Raw genomic sequence first — 19,164 nt, 5'->3', positions numbered from 1 at the left:
TTTGGTAAAATTTGTAGTTTTACAAGGGGCGGTATGTTGCGAACGCGACAGCGCTAGGGACAGAGGAAGGTAACCTTGGGCATAATCAAACCAAATCTTGATTAAACATGTTGCATGAAAGAAACAATTCTTTCGATAGAATGTCCCACGCACCGAGAAGATTTCAGCTTAGGCAGCAAATCAGCGCGGATAAGGCATTAGCAGCGCGTGACCAATGTTTATGATACAGTGTGGCGTACACAACGCCTTTAGCTCGGTGCTAGAGCATCGAAAATGTTTATAGAACAATGCGCGCCTCAACATGCGCATTCAGCGCGATTAACGTTTACATTACAGCATGTGACAAACGGCAAGTGCGTCCAGCGGGATGAATGTTTACCTTATGTGAAACGCAAGTGTTCCTGATCAATGAACAAATATTATAGCATGGGTTTGAACTGGTGGTTTGCGACCACGATAGTGAGTTAAACTTTAGCATAATGCGGCGTTAGCATAAAGGATACGTAAACACAAGCTGGAATAGTAAACACAAGGAAATAGTTAAACAAGAAAGAATGATCTTTCGTCTCATTCTAAGGTACCCCAAAATTAGTATATAAGAAATCAACTTATTCAATAAAGAGGACACAAATCTTAACCGGCGAACCGAACGCGTCGTAAGAGTTTCAGGGTTCTTTCCAGGCACGAGATCCGAAATAATCCTTCCCTCCGGAGAACGGATTCGACCCCTCAGCGGTGTCTACCACTCCAACGGAAATTACTAGGAATCGTGACTGTGAGAACCCTCCGGAAATCTCCCCTTGCTCCCCTCCGAAGACCGGATCCGACACCTCAGCGGTGTCTACCACTTCGTCGGAAGCTAGGAGAGAAACCAGTGTCCAGGCGTTGGTCAGCGGAAGATTCGACCTCGTCCTCCCTACGGAATTCGGGCCGGTGCTCTAGTAGTACCAACTGCTCCGTCGGAGGAATTGGAAGAATCGCGACCGCCCCTCCCATCAGGTCCACTTTTGGAAGATCGCCCGGTAATCCGGGAATGAAGCCACTTGTCTGACCTGTGCGAGGTACGTTGCATCCGTTGATTCAACGCCCGAAGGAAGGCGCGCGACTTCTTTTCCGAATCGGCCATACCTTCGCGTGGCCGGTTCACCAACGGGGACGTTTTACGTCCACTGTTGTTCCCGTAGCAACAACAGGTACATCTCATACAGCCATGGTATCCGTTAAAGTAGGTTGTTGCTGCAAAAAATGCATCATTAGATTGATTTCTATACATTTCCAATTGTTCTACATTATATTACATACCTTTTATGAAAGCCCGCGCAGGTGAATCTGCAATTATAGCGCGAATTTTTAATTGCCGTACTTCCTCACCAATATGCAATCCTCTTTCATGGATGTGTTTGCCCTCTTCTACCAACGGCCTCAGGAAAACTTCCAAACTTTCAGGTTTCGCCGGCCCACAGAACATTCCGATCATCATAATCGGAGCATTGGGCATCTGTTCAACTTTCATTAAGATGGGCCAAACTTGCATTGGTCCCCCTCTATGAAGAGGAAGCCCATCTATGGAAAGCTGAATGGAAATAATATGTGTTGACGGAGCTTTTGACCTAAAGTATAATAAAATAAATACATAATTAAAGATATATTATTTTTCATCGTCTTACAAATACTTGCTGAAAGTAACTGTTGAGCTTATTTTCAATTCCTTTGTACCAAAACTCTCCTCCTGGTACGGTTCGTATCTCCTGGCCGATGGTTGTTGATGTTTTCAACAACGTACGCGAGTCCTTGGGAAGCGGTAGAGCGGTCCATTTTCTGAAAATATCTAAAATTTCATTTACTGATGAACGTGGTTGATTATGCACGATTGCCCAATCTCTTAAGCAATCACCAATATTTGAATGGTTTTTGCAGATATGGGCAGCCGTGGATTCGTCAACCCGTTCGTCAACTTCACTGTCAACGCTATTATCACTTTCGTGAACATCGTCGTTATCAACTTCTACACTACCTTCTAAATCTATTATCCCACCACCTTGCTCTACCGTACTACTGTCATCTAATTCTTCTACAACTAAATCCCCTTCTGAACCACCACCAAAAATATTAAAACTATTTTCGCCGAATGCTGCGTCGGTGAGATTAGCCAGCTGCGATGAATCTTCCATCTCCTGGGGTTGATTTTCACCCTGGATAGTTGAATCTGCAAAAACGAAAAGAATCTATTACTGGCTATACAATGCACCATATAATAATCTGTTTGGAAAGCAACTATTCTTTAAAAAAAATATTCACAATTTCGACTCCCGGCAAACAATTCGGGTCAGTTTGTTGGTGAGGGGTATGTAGAAATCGTGCGAAAATGGGTGAAACTCGTGGGGGGGCAATCTCGCTCGGGCGAACTAGCTGTTTTGCTCGTTGCAGCGCATTCGCTGTGCTGTCTTTGAATGTGTGCGTGCGTCAAAAGCGAGCAAAACGCCGCTGTGTCAAAAAATTGTGTAAACAAACTCAGTTGAAGTTCAGAAAGTAAACATGCGCAATCCGCTTGGTTATGTGCAAAAATTTGTGAAATAATCTTAATATTCTTTATTTTGAACAGATCTTACTTATTACCGATATGTGCAGTGCCGTGGAAAAACAAAAATTGCTTCAAAAAAGCTGTGTGTGTGGCTGATACTCTAGCATCTTTCCATGTGTGTAAACAACGCCAAGAGTATTACTGTTTTGTGATCATCATATTTCATTCGGATTGCACATTACCGGGCAGAAAAAGGTAACGTATTGTTTTCCATACTACTGTGTTCATAGCAACGCCTACTGTTATTTCATTTGCGCTAATATTACACCTTGTTTAACCTATTTTTTTCCTACCTCCACCCATAGCTTCAAGCAACCAATTTTGTACAGCATCCGCACGCTGTATGAAGGTGTAAAACAAATTTTCATCTGTAAGATGCTCTTCAAACCTGTCCAGTGACTCTTCGTTGCTTATATATTGCATCGGGATGGTTTGAGCATTGCGTCGCACGCCTTTCATCGGGTGTATTGTGGCCACTACCGCAGCCGTTCGGGCAGTTCGGGCATCCAGTTTTAATAATGAACATTGTGAACAAAAATCGTGCCCAGGACAAGTTCTTTTTGCTTGAATTAACTCTGTGTTCTTATTTACATGAATAGATACGGTGGACGGATGAATGCTGCTTGCTGACGACTGCTCTTCGTGAAATGTTGATCCCGGTGATGATGAAACACACGGTTCCGGTGTCATGCTTGGTGACGGCTGACGGAATCCTTGATGCACGACAGTCGTTTTTGCCGGTCGCGCAAAGTCATGCGCGCATGAACCAGCAGCTGAAGCAACAGACGATTTCGGCGTCACACTTGTGGTCGCTAGTGGAACAACACGCACGGAACTAGCAGGCACAAGAATCATCCCACGTATCGCTTTCGTTGAGGGCTGCGATCCTCGCTTTTGTGCCATCGATCCTGCCGGACGCGTAGCGATATCCACGGAACCAGCATTGAGAGCAGTAGAAGATTCCGACGTCGCAGACGATCCTGCCGGCCGCGGAATGACACGCATGGAACTTGCAGCGGGAACAAATGCCGGTACCGGCGTTTCACTAGTGGACGGCTGCGATCCTCGCTTTTGTTCCACCGATCCTGCCGGTCGCGTAGCGATATCCATGGAACCAGCATCGGGGACAAGAGACGGTTCCGGCGTCGGTCTTGATGACGTTCGCGGTCCAAAAACACGGACGACGATCGCTCCTGTGGAGCATAATACAGCCGAAGGCAGTTGTTGCAGTGCTAAAAGGCGCCCTTTTTTTGGTTGTTCCGACATTATATTTTGGCTGAAATAATCAATCGTTTTATTATTTTTTATGTAAGTATGATAATAATTTGATTCATTGTCATGCACTTAATCTTACTTACTTTTATTTATTTATTTTCCAGGTGAAACTGCTGAGTTGTATTTGAATGCTGCTTTGCGGTTTGAAATCTCGATGTTTATGTTTTCAGCTGTGAATTTCAATAAAGGGTAACAATCACATGCACAATGCCACATTCATGCTAGATGACACGCACACACTGAAAGAAATCGCGGCGAAACAGCCAAGGGGCGAAATGGAAGAAATGGGCGAAAAGCTGTCGAAATTTGAAAATCGTCATAAAACGCGTCTAAGTGATGGCTTTTATGACGGATTTTTGCTTCGGGATTTTTCCCCCATTTCGCTCGATTTCTACATACCCCTGGCCCTCAATCGTGCTAGCCGGGCTGTTATGTACTCACTGTCACGTTTATTAATTCCAAAACTAACCTACTCTACTGCCTTGCTGGTTGGCTGTGCCTACAAGTTTAAATTGCTGATTTAGTAGCTCTCCTGGTGATCGAAGTCGATCGATTCGGTTGGGTGTGATTTGGGGTTGTCTTCGTTCGTTCCGAAGAGGGTGGATGTGAATAACCCGCTGTTCTGATTCGGCTGTTCTGCTGTCGCGTAGTCGTGGAGGCTATGTGCTATTGGCTGGTTCGGGAGGTTCGGATGTAGGTCAGTGCATAACTATATATTAATACATAACAACACTAAGAGCAACTAATTTCCGGTCACTTGAATCCTTTGTACCTCCCACGATTGTTGTAACGTTGTTCCTAATGTTATCACTTTTTCCTGTACAATAAAGGCCATAACGATTTTCAGGGCTGTAAATCTGCTGGGATTAAATAGTTACCGGTGGCACCAAGCTTGCACTGCAATCAATCAACAAACTAGATGTTTGTTTTGCTGTGACTCTCTATTTCTTCACTATTACTTTGCCCTATAACCTTCACTGGCCAACCATTTATGGCTGTTTGTGGCTTAATTCTATACGTTGCTGAATACAAATCCCGGTAAACGGTACGGCACGCAGACGGTCCGGATTCAATACACGGTGCTACCGTAGGAAGACCCGGCCTGCTACCGCATCGGCCACAGGACCGCCAAACATTCACGGAGCGGAGTGTCACTTATTTTTCACTTATGATTAATCCCACAAATTTATTCACAGAAAGTACTATCGTTTGGCCCAACACGAGGGGAACACAACGCCGATCCGGTCTTTGCACGATTCTGCACCGGAACATTTTACGGCACACACAAACGTAAACAAAAGAAAAACATTACGCGCACAGGATATCACTTTTTTTTCCTTATCACGATTTTTGCTCACAACTTCACAAACCTATATCTAGTATTAGTAAGCAATTATTGAAAAACTTACCAATGAGTCGAGGCACAATCCGGCTCGGTCCCGGCACTTCCTCATCCCGGTTTTGCTGGCGGACCTCCGAATGTAAGACCGCTAGCATCTTATTCGCCCGATTCATCACTTTTCGGCTTCTCTTTACCGGTGGCGTAGACATTGCGAACTTTTTACTTTCTTACCTTTTTACGTTCAATACTTTTCTGCTTTTTTACCCAAACACTTGAGCCAAGCTGGACGCTAGAGTGAATTGACGCCAAAGTACAAAATGTCTAAATCAACAAATAAAAACATGGCAGGCCGAGTTGAATGCTTCATAAATCCGTTGCTCACGCACACATACACATTTTTTATTGATTCGAGTATGACGCGAGTAGTTATGGCGAAGATTATTCAATTTTTTTTAATTTTAAGCGTTTTTGTATAACAGATGTCAGTTCCCAACTGACATTTTATAGCAGGCTTATAGCGTTTTTCGAGTTATTTTACCTAAATCTCGATACTAAATCTTGCCTTAGAGAGCAGCAGATTTAGGTAATTATAACAGTTCGAACGCGTGGTTTAACGTAGTTTTTTCACCCATTATCTTCCCAACTGACATCTGTTATACAAAAAAGCTTAAATTTCAAAAAACAATTGCCCGATCCTCGCCATAACTGCTCGCTTCATGCGCGAATGCTCGTTACGCTCTTAGAGCAGCTAAGCACCATACCAGTTTGCCGTAGGAACGAGCAGCACAGCACACACCCGTTTGCTCTCGCGTGCAGAGGCGCTCAAACATTTTCTCACTTCCCGCAATGTGCCGTGCACTGCTCGAACCATGATCTTCCACTTGAGAGCCCCTGAGTGCGAGAGAGCGAACACACATGTACAGGGGCGCTCGAACTGTTTCTCGCGCGCCGTTTTGGTACTGGCATGCAGCGCGCATTTTAAAACCGTCTGGAAACCCCTGCAAATTTTCCATTGGAAATGTGTATCGTAAAGGTACATTCTATTATCAGCACTGCGAGAGTGAAGTTGTCGGCGTCGGTAGCAGCATTCGAGGAATTTTATTTTTCAAAGCTCTGAAACTTGTAAGTAGAAGTGAGATTAGAACATTAGTAGCGTGTTGCATTCATACCTTATCTTGAAGAACGAGTCACCAAGGTTGCTCGGAGGTGTAGTCATTTATACGCTACATAAATTAGTGCGTTATTCGCTTTGCTTGATAGTGGTGTAGTTTACACTAGTCGTAATAGTTGTGGTAGTAACAGTAGTAGTGTTGTAGACCGGCGAACGGAATACGCTGCAGTGGTTTGAACTAATTGATGTTTTTTTTCTTTTTCTCAGATTCAACATGTCCAACGAGTCAGTCAAGGAATGGCTCGAAACTGGTAAATATGTAATTGTAAATTATTTATCCATTGCACCAGATTAATAACTAACTGTTCTTTTTTAAGATTCGGATACATCAACAATGAGCGCAACCGGTAAGCACGCTAAGATTTTTTGATTTTTTTTTGATTGATTGTTTCATACCCTTTTTTTGTCTTTTCGCTCAATATAGACACCGACATAGAAAAGGAGGGGGAAACTGGATGGCAAGTCGGGTTTCCCAGCGTCGCGCCCCAGTGTGTGTTCAGAGAAAGTAGGGGACAATTTCGATTAGTTCTTGTATAGAGGCTTTACGTTTTTTTTACTTATATTTTTTCGTTCTTTTTTTACAGTATCCAACATCGATGGTCAACCGTCTTCATCTTCCGTACATTTGACTAGCAGTATGTTTTATAAAACATTGTCTAGCACAAATTGGTGTATTGTCATTTATAAACTTTGTGTTTTTTAGACTCGCGAAAACGGAAAGCAGTACAGTTGTGCAGTGTAGCTACGAATATGGAGACGGTTGAACCTTACGACCAAGAAACTGTGGTGCGCACACTCACTGGGCTAATTCGGTCTCATGCCCGTTTGGCGACACAAGTGTGCGAATTGATTAATGCCATGAAACCAAGGCCCGACGTTCGACCCAGCATGGAGTTTGATTTTGCTCCGATAGATTCAGTAGAAGAGCTGCAAAATTTAGATGCACTTCTTCAAGACGACTCGGAGGATAGAGCAAAACTTGTTCATTGGCTTGAAACACAGATCACTCGTGTGGACGTGGATAACCGTCTTCACGAATTAATTGATCTGCTGTTCACCAAAACCTTTTTTGCCACCATGAATTGGACTGGCATAAGCAAAAAAGTGGGACAAACAAAAATAGGATCAGGTAAATTTAAGTTAATGGTAAGATTATTTGTAGAATTAGGAGGTAACAATGCTTTAGTTTTAAATAGTAATTATGTAGAAAATTAAAAAAAAAACTATATCATGCTAAGGATAGGATTAAGATTAGCAATAGTAAACGTACGTCTTGCCACCAAAAAAAAAAGTTTTGTGAATAGTAGTGTTTAAGTAGACTAAGTTAGTTTTTAAGTCATTAAATTAGTAAAGTAAGTTGTAAATTAAGTTACATACAATAAAATACAATATACTTCTTCTTCTTCTTCTTCGGTGGCACTACAACCTCGAAAGGTCTCGGCCTGCCATTTCTGGCTTTCTGTGACTTGAATTTACCCGAAGCAAAGTAGTCAGCCCTGCGCACGGGGAGACGGTCTGGATGGGATTTGAACCCCGGTCCTGCCGTATGAAGACCGGCGCCGTTGTCGCCTCGGCCACCAGACCGCTCGCAATACTATATACAATATACTTAAACAACTATATTTGGATGTACAACCTGATTAAATTTATTAATCCCTCTTGATACTGCATTTTACATTTCGTTAGTCCGCTTCGATTATCTGGTATTCGCTGAACAACAATACTTTGTCATATTTGGATATTTTTTAAGCTTCAATTACCTTCTTTTTCCAGCTAAATAAGTGTACTAAATAACGAACAGTTATAACTTCCTTTACATTGTTTTTTACTGAATTTATTCCACAAGTGTATGCAGCAGAGGAATAAAAATAATTTCATCGCGAATGCTTGGTATAGCAACTAATTTACATTTAACTTGCCCCGGGCATATATACACAAACGACTTATCTAAATTTTTAATGGATCCTTTGTAAGCGTTTAAAATACTTGACTCACAAGGATAATCAAAAGCAAAGTTTTTTTCATTCAACCTACGCCGGCAAATGCGCACATTGCCATCTTCCATTTGGCCATTAACTGTTTGAAATTGGTATATACTGTTATCCTTGCTCATATACCAACAATTCTTCTCGTTATTTTGAAGCACACAATCTTTCTGGAGGTTAAATGTTATTATATTCCCTCGTTTGGAAATAGAGGACTTTGATGCTGTGTAAGGGTTTCCTATATAATACTCCTCATACTCCATAAGTCGGTTGATTGCCTGTTCTAGCTCCTTCCATCCACAACGTAATAATTTTTTTAAACATTTCAACTGATTTTCAAATGGGTAGGTGGAAAAGGATGCTAAAGGTCCAAATCGCTCCACCTCCTCATATAAATGTTGCAATATGTGCACATTACCCGGCTAGCACGATTGAGGGCCAGGGGTATGTAGAAATCGAGCGAAATGGGGGAAAAATCCCGAAGCAAAAATCCGTCATAAAAGCCATCACTTAGACGCATTTTATGACGATTTTCAAATTTTGACAGCTTTTCGCCCATTTCTTCCATTTTGCCCCTTGGCTGTTTTGTCGCGATTTCTTTCAGTGTGTGCGTGTCATCCAACATGAATGTGGCATTGTGCGTGTGATTGTTACCCTTTATTCAAAGTCACAGCTGAAAACATAAACATTCAGATTTCAAGGCGCAAAGCAGCATTCAAATTCGACTCAGCAGTTTCACCTGGAAAATAAATAAATAAAAGTAAGTAAGATTAAGTGCATGACAATGAATCAAATTTTTATCATACTTACATAAAAAATAATAAAACGATTGATTATTTCAGCCAAAATATAATGTCGGAACCACCAAAGAAAGGGCGCCTTTTTGCACTGCAACAACTGCCTTCGGCTGTGTTATGCTCCACAGGAGCGATCGTCCGTGTTTTTGGACCGCGAACGTCATCAAGACCGACGCCGGAACCGTCTCTTGCCCCCGATGCTGGTTCCATGGATATCGCTACGCGACCGGCAGGATCGGTGAAACAAAAGCGAGGATCGCAGCCGTCCACTAGTGCGACGCCGGTACCGGCATTTGTTCCCACTGCAGGTTCCATGCGTGTCATTCCGCAGCCGGCAGGATCGTCTGCGACGTCGGAATCTTCTACTGCTCTCAATGCTGGTTCCGTGGATATCGCTACGCGTCCGGCAGGATCGATGGCACAAAAGCGAGGATCGCAGCCCTCAACGAAAGCGATACGTGGGATGATTCTTGTGCCTGCTAGTTCCGTGCGTGTTGTTCCACTAGCGACCACAAGTGTGACGCCGAAATCGTCTGTTGCTTCAGCTGCTGGTTCATGCGCGCATGACTTTGCGCGACCGGCAAAAACGACTGTCGTGCATCAAGGATTCCGTCAGCCGTCACCAAGCATGACACCGGAACCGTGTGTTTCATCATCACCGGGATCAACATTTCACGAAGAGCAGTCGTCAGCAAGCAGCATTCATCCGTCCACCGTATCTATTAATGTAAATAAGAACACAGAGTTAGTTCAAGTAAAAACAACTTGTCCTGGGCACGATTTTTGTTCACACTGTTTAATATTAAAACTGGATGCCCGAACTGCCCGAACGGCTGCGATAGTGAATGAAATTTCGGCCACAATACACCCGATGAAAGGCGTGCGACGCAATGCTCAAACCATCCCGATACAATATATAAGCAACGAAGAGTCACTGGACAGGTTTGAAGAGCATCTTACAGATGATTTTTTTTTTTACACCTTCATACTGCGTGCGGATGCTGAATTATCCAGCCAAAACGTGAAAAGCCGACTGCATGAAGTGTTGGATATAATGTTCGACAAACAATTTTTAGCCAAGTGTAGCTGGCTCGGATCGGGTGGAAGAAAAATAGCGTTCAAAAACTATGTACATACTATGCAATTTTTAAAAAATGTAGCCACAAACCACATGGGCGTAGAAGTAGATATAAACTTCGTAGAAATGTACATAAAAAAAACTTGCATATGCTCCTAAAAGAGTAGCACTGCAAGGCATTAGAAAAACTTTCAGTCGCACAAGACGCACTATGTAAATTTATATTTAAGTTATTATTTAGTTTAAGTTTTATTTAGTTTTTATATTTCCTTTTGTAGTCTCTTAACGTTTTAATTTTTGTTTTTTTTTTAAATTAGAACGGTCGTATTGCCTTTTTCATATTTACCAAACATAGGTTTAAGTAGTGTATATATTTAATTCTGACTATCTTAACTTTATTCGTAGCTGCGTCCTGCGTATAGCAAAACGATCCAAATGGGATACGTTGTTCGATCCGGCCACGTTAAAGACTGCTGTCATATAAAATTATGACAAAAAATGTGATACGAAAGTAACACAAGCTGTGATAAATTAAACACTGACTAAAACCTGAAACAATCACGTAAACAACTAAGTCAACTTTGTATGTGATAAAAGTAAATATTTAATAGTGAAAGGTTCATCAGTATACTGATTGCCGCAAATACAATGTAATATACACCAGATTATATGTGATTATTATTTATTTTTTCGAAAACAATTACAATATTACTTTTTATTATAACATAACAATTGATAATTCAAAATTTTACAGTTATTTATTCAACTAATGTCTGTATGAGAGGTACAAATACATAGTTCGTGTCGTCCGTTTTAATAGCTACTAATTTACACTTGATATCTGTTGGTGAAAAAACTATCGATTCTATGGTAAAGTCGCTTGTATTTGCCTCATATATATCTTTCATCATAGGCGAACAAAAGAATGTATGAGTTTCTGTTATTTTGTTCAATGCTGTCCCATAAATGTTAATCGTTGATCCTATTTTTTCTGCCTTACAATATTTAGCAATATAAAAATCCTTAGTTAAAAACCAATTATCTTGAGTACCTGGATATAGACGCATATTATAATTTATATGCAATGTTACTCCACTACCTTTGCATTCTAAATACGGGAATGCTGGATGCTTGCTAACTGTTGAATGTGGTGTTTGCTCCGATATCCTGTTTGCAGCCTGCGCCAAAACCTTGTGCCCGTTTCGAAGGGAGTTTTTCACATGCTGTAACTTATCCTCGAAAGGATAGGTAGAAAAAGTTTTAAGGGCTCGAAATGTGCATACATCATCGTAAACATGCACCAAACTGTGTAGATTACTGGTTAAACGATGTTCACCATACAATACACCATACTGTACTACAAACTGTTTTAGCATACGATCTGCCTCAGGCCAATGTTCTCTATACACATTGGTTGAGAACAGTGTAACTGCACAGTAGTATAACATGAAATGATTATAATCTTCTTCTGTTAGTATGTCTTTAAATACTATGAAGCTAGCATAATGCAAAAACATATTGAATTCACTGGCTTTCCACAAGCCTGTGTCTTCGATATTGCGGAACTTGCGGTGAAAGTCTGTAGGTATTTCCACGTTTTGAAGAACATTATTAATCCTACTAATTGTATCTGGTGACCACTTGCGATGCATTCCCAATTTGCCTGATTTCAAACAATTAAAATATGTTCTGGTTATTCTGCAGTCAAGCAGATGCAGGCAATCTGATGTAGGGAAACCTTTGATCATGTCAAAGAAGAGCAAATCTATGAACGGAGATGGTTCTCTATGATGGTCACCATATTTCAATGCACGGAAATCTTCATCCGTTGTTACTGGAGCGTCGATATCGGGAAAATAGGAAACACGTGCCGCACTGTGATGTTTTCCTTCTACTGTACATTTTTGGCACCCAAGTTTATGATTGAAGTATGCAACACCTAAAAGAGAAAAGATAATTAATATACTGTGCTAGTTATGCGCAAATAACATTATGTAAATGCTTCTCTAACTTACCTTTTATGAACGCACGAGCTGGTGAATCTGCGATGATAGCTCTAACGCGTATTTGGATGAGCTTATCGGCTATCACAATGCCATTCTGTATCATCTCATTCAGCTCATTTACAAGCGGCCTCAGGTATTGCTCGACACTTTTTGGTTTAGATGATCCAAAGAAATTTCCAACCATTAGCACTGGCACTTCAGGCAGTTCCTGAATGCTCATCAGTATTGGCCAAAACTGTTTGCGGGTACTCTTGTTCAAGGGAAGTCCATCGATGGAGAGGTTCAATGAGAATAAACTCACATTTGGTTGCACGTTACTGTAGCAAACAAAGAGTAAAATATAATGTAATTGAAGTTTATCTTACAAACGTATTTAACTTACCGAAAGTGTCTGTTAAGCACCGATCGTACTCCCGGGAACCAAAATTCTCCTCCTTCGATTGGAACAATATCTTTTCCGCATTGCTTTGTTCCCAGTAATGTACGCGCATCTTCGGGAAGAGTGTAGTTGGTTCTTGCACGTAAAATGGCTAACAGACCATTCAGAGCTTGATGGGTTTGGTACGTTTTTAATGCCCACTTTTTTATAACCTCTTCAAATGGTTCTTCTTCATCTAGGAACTCCTGCACTTTGTCCAAGGATGATTCAATTTCATCTTCCGCATCGTTGATGTTATCGTAGCTTTCTATATTGTCACAATCATCGGAAATTAACCAGTCGATGATAATTTTTTTTCTGCTTCAACTTCTTCATCAAACGAATGATGGCTAATTGGTTCCGGATCTGGAATGCAAAAGATGGATATTCATATTGCAATAAAATATGCTTTCATGTAGTCAATCTTGTTCTTACCTTCATACGTGGTTGCTGCAGGAATGATGTTAGCACCGAATGAACTGCTCTCGCCAAATAATTCTGCCTCTAGTTTAGCGTTATTAGCTTTGATAATCTTGCTGGTTTGGCCGGTTCGACGCATTCTTTTGACCGACATTGTTACACTTCGAACACTACTACAAGGAATGTACTTGAAAAATGTAAGCAATTTGCGTCATTTAATCGCAAACGTATGTAAGTTGCTTGATAATTAACGCAAAGCTAGAACAAATTCTCTACACACTTGTTAACTATGTTTTTCACTTAGGAAGTTTCTAACACTGTCACGCGCGCAGATAAAGACACCGATTGTAGCGATGACTCGAACCGAATGAACACGAAAACGACATTTGCATATTTATATAACCAACGACCAACGAATAGCAGGTAGAATTTGGTATATGCTATCGTAGGTATCGGATGAAGAATTGATTACATCCCAGTGGTACAAAATATGAGAACCCCTCTCAAATCACTCAATTTTGAAGCTCTTCTCCCTACCTCTATGATACAAACTACCTCAGCGGTCCATAAACTGTAATGTCGTACGACTCTTTGTTTTCTCACCGACTGTCTTGATTGTTTTTTTCTCAAGTTCACTGTTTACTCGCAAGTATTCTTCTAGTGCTTCACTGTCGATTCTTCTTTGCATAATAATTTGGTTTCAGTGTTGTGACAGTTCGATAAAAACAACTTCCAGAGAGGTAAGATTGGCTATTTTACAGTATTTAGTTCCTTTTTATTGAATATTAAACTATTTCAGATTAAATCATCATGTCTAAGCGTTCAAAGCAAACAGGGAATTTCTACAAAAAGCGAAATCGATTGCTGGAGGAAGCCGGAAGAAATGTTGATGAATTAAACATCACGCTAGAAACTGTTTCGACTTCTGTTTGGCCGGATTTGGGAGTGGGTAAGTAAAAAATACTTAGAAATGCTTCTTGTACATAGTTAACAGATAAACTTAATGTAAGCTTTAAATTTTCATTATCATTTGCAAACTATCGTAATTTTCAGAAGTCTCACAACAGGATCTTGAGTCGCTTTTTACAAGATATAGTTCTGTACATCAAAGTCCAGCAACACCTTCAGATACTACTGACCAGAACAATGAAGGAATCGAGGAGATGGATGATCCGGCTGAAGAAATTGTTGATGCCAAGGACCCGTACTCATTTATGCAAAATTTGAGTTTGAAAGATGCGCTTGTGCATCTAGTGATACAGGGTCGTGCTTCCCGTTTCCTAATTGAAGGTTTTCTTGTCATCTTAAGGAAATATTTAAAAGCCAAAGTTCCTAAAACAAAACGAACGCTTCTTGAAACACCAACGCAGATTGGATCTGCTATTAAACCGATACAAGGTGGCCAATTATGGTATCATGGCATCGAAAATGTTCTTGAAAAATACTTTGAGTAAGTTTTTTTAAATTTGTTAATTATTCTAACAATTTATCTTGAATTTAATAGCCAGAAAAAGATTCATATAATTAAGACTATACGGAGTAAGATAATTTGGAATTTGAAAACTTAGAATATATTTCTGTTCTCAGAAACGTTGTTCCAGAAGTAGACGCATTTACGGTGGATGTCTCTATTGATGGACTTCCACTCTTTAAAAGTTCCCGGAAGCAGCTTTGGCCAATTCAAATAAGAATTGTTGAACTTTTAAAGCACCCAGCAATGATTGTTGGAACGTTTGGAGGATCGAAAAAACCGGGTAGCTTGGAGGAATTTTTAAGACCTCTAGTTGAGGAAATAAATGATAAATCATAAATATGATAAATGATAAATCACTATAATTTGCAAGAAGCTGTGAAAATAAATTTCTAACGTGCACAACATTTACTAACATAGCTGTGCATGTTAACTGATTCCATTAAAATTTGATTTTTCAGTTGAAAATTTCTTTGCTAATTAAATTCAGACTATTCCCGGCTAGCACGATTGAGGGCCAGGGGTATGTAGAAATCGAGCGAAATGGGGGAAAAATCCCGAAGCAAAAATCCGTCATAAAAGCCATCACTTAGACGCATTTTATGACGATTTTCAAATTTCGACAGCTTTTCGCCCATTTCTTCCATTTCGCCCCTTGGCTGTTTCGCCGCGATTTCTTTCAGTGTGTGCGTGTCATCCAACATGAATGTGGCATTGTGCGTGTGATTGTTACCCTTTATTGAAATTCACAGCTGAAAACATAAACATTGCGATTTTAAAGCGCAAAGCAGCATTCAAGTTCAACTCAGCAGTTTCACCTGGAAAATAAATAAATAAAAGTAAGTAAGATTAAGTGCATGACAATGAATCAAATTATTATCATACTTACATAAAAAATAATAAAACGATTGATTATTTCAGCCAAAATGTAATGTCGGAACAACCAAAAAAAAGGGCGCCTTTTTGTACTGCAACAACTGCCTTCGGCTGTATTATGGTCCACAGGCGCGATCGTCCGTGTTTTTGGACCGCGAACGTCATCAAGACCGACGCCGGAACCGTCTCTTGCCCCCGATGCTGGTTCCATGGATATCGCTACGCGACCGGCAGGATCGGTGGAACAAAAGCGAGGATCGCAGCCCTGAACGAAAGCGATACGTGGGATGATTCTTGTGCCTGCTAGTTCCGTGCGTGTTGTTCCACGTGTTGTTCGCATGGATCGCAGCTGACCACAAGTGCGACGCCGGTACCATCGGTCATTCCCGCTGTTGGATCCGTGGATGGCATTCCGTGATCGTTAGGATCGTTTGACGAACCAATGCGAGGATCGCAGCCGACCACAAGTGCGACGCCGAAATCGTCTGTTGCTTCAGCTGCTGGTTCATGCGCGCATGACGTTGCACGACCGGCAAAAACGACTGTCGTGCATCAAGCATCCCGTCAGCCGTCACCAAGCATGACACCGGAACCGTGTGTTTCATCACCGGGATCAACATTTCACGAAGAGCAGTCGTCAGCAAGCAGCATTCATCGGTCCACCGTATCTATTCATGTAAATAAGAACACAGAGTTAATTCAAGCAAAAAGAACTTGTCCTGGGCACGATTTTTGTTCACAATGTTCATTATTAAAACTGGATGCCCGAACTGCCTAAACGGCTGCGGTAGTGAATGAAATTTCGGCCACAATACACCCGATGAAAGGCGTGCGATGTTCAAACCATCCCGATGCAATATATAAGCAACGAAGAGTCACTGGACAGGTTTGAAGAGCATCTTACAGATGCAAATTTGTTTTACACTTTCATACAGCGTGCGGATGCTGTACAAAATTGGTTGCTTGAAGCTATGGGTGGAGGTAGGAAAAAAAATAGGTTAAACAAGGTGTAATATGAGCGCAAATGAAATAACAGTAGGCGTTGCTATGAACACAGTAGTATGGAAAACAATACGTTACCTTTTTCTGTCCGGTAATGTGCAATCCGAATGAAATATGATGATCACAAAACAGTAATACTCTTGGCGTTGTTTACACACATATTGGGAAGATGCTGGAGTATCAGCCACACACACAGCTTTTTTGAAGCAATTTTTGTTATTCCACGGCACTGCACATATCGGTAATAGCTTCGATGTGTTCAAAATAAAGAATATTTAGATTATTTCACGAAGTTTTGCACATAACCAAGCGGATTGCGCATGTTTACTTTCTGAACTCCAACTGAGTTTGTTTACACATTTTTTGACACAGCGGCGTTTCGCTCGCTTTTGACGCACGCACACATTCAAATACAGCACAGCGCATGCGCTGCAACGAGCTAAACAGCTAGTTCGCCCGAGCAAGATTGCCCCCCACGAGTTTCACCCATTTTCGCACGATTTCTACATACCCTTCACCAACAAACTGACCCGAATTGTTTGCCGGGAAGTGTCCTGGAATCCATCTTATTTGAGCATTAGAGTGTTTGCATCCTTTGAGTATATTATAGACTATTTCGTCGATGTGATCGAGGTTTTGAGCGTTAATGAGGATTTTACATGCAGCTTTACTGTCTGTAAGGATGATTGGGTTTTTTTATTTTTTCTATCGTTATGATGTCAATGGCTTTTTTATGGCTGCTAATTCTATGGACGTAATTGGAGTTATGTTTTTTGTTTTGAATTTATGTGCCCAGTATCTGTTATTGTTATTATTGTGAGGTCTTATATATATTCCAATTCCGCATCCCTCATCGCTCTTGCTCCCGTCAGTGAAAATTAGAGTGTTCGTTGTTCTTAGCTTTTTTCTTTCCTGTTCGCAAAATTGTTTGAAGTATACTTTCCCTGCTGTAGAGTGTTTTGATATGTTGGGTTCGATTTCACAGCGAATTCTAGTGCTTCCATTGATGTCATTTGTTTTGATTCTTGCTGTTTCTTCAAAAATATTCAGATTGTTCTGGAATAAATTCTCCATGTATGATTTGTTTCTTGATCTGGTTCTTGAGTTTTCTCTCATGGTTCTTCTCATTTGGTCCCTATGGATCGGAGAGTATATTAATGTTTTGACCATGTCCTTTTTGGCTATAAAACTTGCTCTAATGTGTGGTGGGGTTTCGGCTGCTATCGCCATTAGCGTGTTAATAGGGGTTGTTTTAGAGCAACCCGATACTTTTCTGAGTGACTGGTTTGTAATTGAATTCATTGAGTTTAGTAAGTTTTTTTTTGCATTTAGAGTGTACAGGGAGCCAGTTTCCAAAATGTTCCTTATAATGGCTCTGTGTACAGTAATGGTTTTCGTAGGGCTGAGGTTGTTTTTGGTGTTATATATCCTTCTCACTAACTGTAATCTTTTTCTAGCTTTATCCTTGAGTTCTTCTACATGTTTTTTGAGAAATAGGTTGCCATCAATCCACACTCCGAGATATTTGTAAACTGTAACTTTTTCTATTCGCTGGTTTCTTATTTGTATAGTAATGTTTTGGGGTTTCTTGCTGAAGCTCATGAATTTTGTTTTGTCTATGTTAATTGGAAGCTTTAGTTCCTGGATTGTATTTGAAAAACTATTGATCGCTGTTTGCATCTTATATTCCAGTTCTGTGGCTGTTTTCCCTTTTTGAATGATTACGAAATCGTCCGCATACTGTAAAACTTTTCCGTCGCTATTGTTGAGTGTTTTGTGGATTTTTCTGGTGTAGATGTTAAATAAGGTGGGTGAGAGGACATCCCCTTGTGGTAAACCGTCTGACACTAATTTTTTTAGCTTTTCTCCTTCCGATTTTATTTCTATTGTTCGGTTGTTTAGGACACTTCTTACCCATCTAATGATTTCTATCGGAATATGGTTTTGCTCCAAAATTTGTAGGTGCGAGTCTGTGTGTACGTTGTTGTACGCGCTTTTTAAATCTATAAACATTATACCAGTTAACCAGTTTTTTCTTTTTTTGGATGTAATTTCGTTCACTAAATAGTTGACGTATTGGTTTGGGGTACAGTTTTTTTTAACCCAAAAGAAGTTGTTGGTATAATGTTGTTGTTGTGACAGTATCTGTTGAGGTCTTCTAATACTGCTGAATTTATGATTTTAGTGATAGCCGGAATCATAGCTATGGGCCTATAGTTTTTAGCGTTGTTTCTATCAGCCCCTGGTTTGGGGATCGCCACTATTTCTATGTGTTTGTATTGCTTTTTTAAATTTCCTTTTTCCCACATGTTATTTATCTCCTTTACTATTTTACTGACCGATGGTCTATTTATATTTTTCAGAAATTCGTAGGAGATTTTGTCAGGTCCTGGGGCTGTATTTTTCTTTTTTTTTAGAATGTTGTGCCATCTTTCTTCGTCCATGATATTGTTTAATGGCCTAGCATATTGATAAGGTTTTTTGTTCCCTTTCTTATTTTTTTGAAAATTTTCGTCTAAAAATGTTTTCGCTGCCTCTTTGTTGTTGTGGATGAGATTTTCATCTTTTGTGTTTGTTTTTTTGCCTTCGATTTTTCCTATAAATCTCCATAATTCTGTGGTGTTAGTGTAATTGTTTATCTCTCTAAGTTTCTCTTCATATTTTTGGATTTTGAGTTTTCTTTTAATTAATCTGAATTTAGCTAGATTTTTGTTGAATTCAATTTCGTTCTCTATTGTTTTG

General features: G+C 40.4%; 5 protein-coding genes and 1 long non-coding RNA gene across 12 annotated transcripts; 3 read left to right on the top strand and 3 right to left on the bottom strand.

The window, feature by feature from the left end:
* Positions 1-843: 843 nt before the first annotated feature.
* Positions 844-5,512, bottom strand: LOC118511735. Of its 5 annotated transcripts, XM_036055221.1 has the most exons (5): positions 5,266-5,510; positions 2,015-2,206; positions 1,678-1,828; positions 1,303-1,610; positions 844-1,236 (listed from the first exon to the last, which is right to left on the bottom strand). In XM_036055221.1, exons 1-5 carry the CDS (start codon positions 5,405-5,407, stop codon positions 917-919), a joined length of 1,113 nt encoding a protein of 370 aa, XP_035911114.1. In that variant the 5' UTR covers positions 5,408-5,510; the 3' UTR covers positions 844-916. The 5 variants fall into 5 exon arrangements, with proteins under 5 accessions (XP_035911114.1, XP_035911079.1, XP_035911087.1 ...); XM_036055186.1 differs by having other exon boundaries at positions 1,678-2,206; positions 5,266-5,512; XM_036055194.1 differs by lacking the exon at positions 5,266-5,510 and adding an exon at positions 4,326-4,395 and having other exon boundaries at positions 1,678-2,206.
* LOC118511907 lies at positions 4,421-7,592 on the top strand. 2 transcript variants are annotated; one of them, XM_036055545.1, is made up of 6 exons: positions 4,421-4,553; positions 6,577-6,620; positions 6,687-6,716; positions 6,794-6,874; positions 6,954-7,004; positions 7,073-7,592. In XM_036055545.1, the coding sequence occupies exons 2-6, from the start codon at positions 6,584-6,586 to the stop codon at positions 7,582-7,584; spliced, it is 711 nt and encodes a 236-aa protein (XP_035911438.1). In that variant the 5' UTR covers positions 4,421-4,553; positions 6,577-6,583; the 3' UTR covers positions 7,585-7,592. The 2 variants fall into 2 exon arrangements, with proteins under 2 accessions (XP_035911438.1, XP_035911442.1); XM_036055549.1 differs by lacking the exon at positions 4,421-4,553 and adding an exon at positions 6,171-6,320.
* A 1,400-nt stretch (positions 7,593-8,992) lies between these two features.
* Positions 8,993-13,218, bottom strand: LOC118511693. 2 transcript variants are annotated; one of them, XR_004906171.1, is made up of 6 exons: positions 13,089-13,218; positions 12,618-13,019; positions 12,245-12,552; positions 10,576-12,168; positions 9,165-9,870; positions 8,993-9,093 (listed from the first exon to the last, which is right to left on the bottom strand). XR_004906171.1 is itself a non-coding variant. In XM_036055102.1 (4 exons), the coding sequence occupies exons 3-4, from the start codon at positions 12,453-12,455 to the stop codon at positions 10,988-10,990; spliced, it is 1,392 nt and encodes a 463-aa protein (XP_035910995.1). In that variant the 5' UTR covers positions 12,456-12,552; positions 12,618-13,019; positions 13,089-13,218; the 3' UTR covers positions 10,541-10,987. The 2 variants fall into 2 exon arrangements, 1 of the variants encoding a protein (XP_035910995.1); XM_036055102.1 differs by lacking the exons at positions 8,993-9,093; positions 9,165-9,870 and having other exon boundaries at positions 10,541-12,168.
* On the top strand, positions 9,173-16,712 carry LOC118511831 (endochitinase A-like). The gene is made up of 2 exons (XM_036055378.1): positions 9,173-10,051; positions 16,265-16,712. The coding sequence occupies exons 1-2, from the start codon at positions 9,207-9,209 to the stop codon at positions 16,431-16,433; spliced, it is 1,014 nt and encodes a 337-aa protein (XP_035911271.1). The 5' UTR covers positions 9,173-9,206; the 3' UTR covers positions 16,434-16,712.
* LOC118511879 lies at positions 13,718-15,163 on the top strand. Its single transcript, XM_036055506.1, has 4 exons — positions 13,718-13,813; positions 13,873-14,022; positions 14,127-14,523; positions 14,661-15,163. The coding sequence occupies exons 2-4, from the start codon at positions 13,884-13,886 to the stop codon at positions 14,881-14,883; spliced, it is 759 nt and encodes a 252-aa protein (XP_035911399.1). The 5' UTR covers positions 13,718-13,813; positions 13,873-13,883; the 3' UTR covers positions 14,884-15,163.
* Positions 15,266-16,780, bottom strand: LOC118512049. The gene is made up of 3 exons (XR_004906228.1): positions 16,501-16,780; positions 15,434-16,389; positions 15,266-15,362 (listed from the first exon to the last, which is right to left on the bottom strand). It is a non-coding gene; the product is annotated as an uncharacterized LOC118512049 (long non-coding RNA).
* Positions 16,781-19,164: the final 2,384 nt, after the last annotated feature.

This window comes from Anopheles stephensi, chromosome X (assembly GCF_013141755.1).
Source record: "Anopheles stephensi strain Indian chromosome X, UCI_ANSTEP_V1.0, whole genome shotgun sequence".
Lineage (NCBI taxonomy): Eukaryota > Metazoa > Arthropoda > Insecta > Diptera > Culicidae > Anopheles > Anopheles stephensi.
The sequence above is the reverse complement of the archived record's forward strand: the minus strand, read 5'-3'. Positions and strand labels throughout refer to the sequence as shown.

Excerpts from the sequence above, each read along its gene's own strand:
- LOC118511693 (XM_036055102.1), bottom strand. The coding sequence starts at position 12,455 with ATGAGCATTCAGGAACTGCCTGAAGTGCCAGTGCTAATGGTTGGAAAT. Across the intron at positions 12,169-12,244 it reads AGCTCGTGCGTTCATAAAAG|GTGTTGCATACTTCAATCAT; the intron begins GTAAGTTAGAGA and ends TTTCTCTTTTAG.
- LOC118511831 (XM_036055378.1), top strand. The coding sequence starts at position 9,207 with ATGTCGGAACCACCAAAGAAAGGGCGCCTTTTTGCACTGCAACAACTG. Across the intron at positions 10,052-16,264 it reads GTGCGACGCAATGCTCAAAC|CATCCCGATGCAATATATAA; the intron begins CATCCCGATACA and ends CGATGTTCAAAC.
- LOC118511907 (XM_036055545.1), top strand. The coding sequence starts at position 6,584 with ATGTCCAACGAGTCAGTCAAGGAATGGCTCGAAACTG. Across the intron at positions 6,717-6,793 it reads ATCAACAATGAGCGCAACCG|ACACCGACATAGAAAAGGAG; the intron begins GTAAGCACGCTA and ends CGCTCAATATAG. Across the intron at positions 7,005-7,072 it reads TTCCGTACATTTGACTAGCA|ACTCGCGAAAACGGAAAGCA; the intron begins GTATGTTTTATA and ends TGTGTTTTTTAG.
- LOC118511879 (XM_036055506.1), top strand. The coding sequence starts at position 13,884 with ATGTCTAAGCGTTCAAAGCAAACAGGGAATTTCTACAAAAAGCGAAAT. Across the intron at positions 14,023-14,126 it reads TTGGCCGGATTTGGGAGTGG|AAGTCTCACAACAGGATCTT; the intron begins GTAAGTAAAAAA and ends CGTAATTTTCAG. Across the intron at positions 14,524-14,660 it reads GTTCTTGAAAAATACTTTGA|AAACGTTGTTCCAGAAGTAG; the intron begins GTAAGTTTTTTT and ends TTCTGTTCTCAG.
- LOC118511735 (XM_036055186.1), bottom strand. The coding sequence starts at position 5,407 with ATGTCTACGCCACCGGTAAAGAGAAGCCGAAAAGTGATGAATCGGGCG. Across the intron at positions 1,611-1,677 it reads AAGCTCAACAGTTACTTTCA|GTCAAAAGCTCCGTCAACAC; the intron begins GCAAGTATTTGT and ends ATTATACTTTAG. Across the intron at positions 1,237-1,302 it reads TGCGCGGGCTTTCATAAAAG|CAACAACCTACTTTAACGGA; the intron begins GTATGTAATATA and ends CATTTTTTGCAG.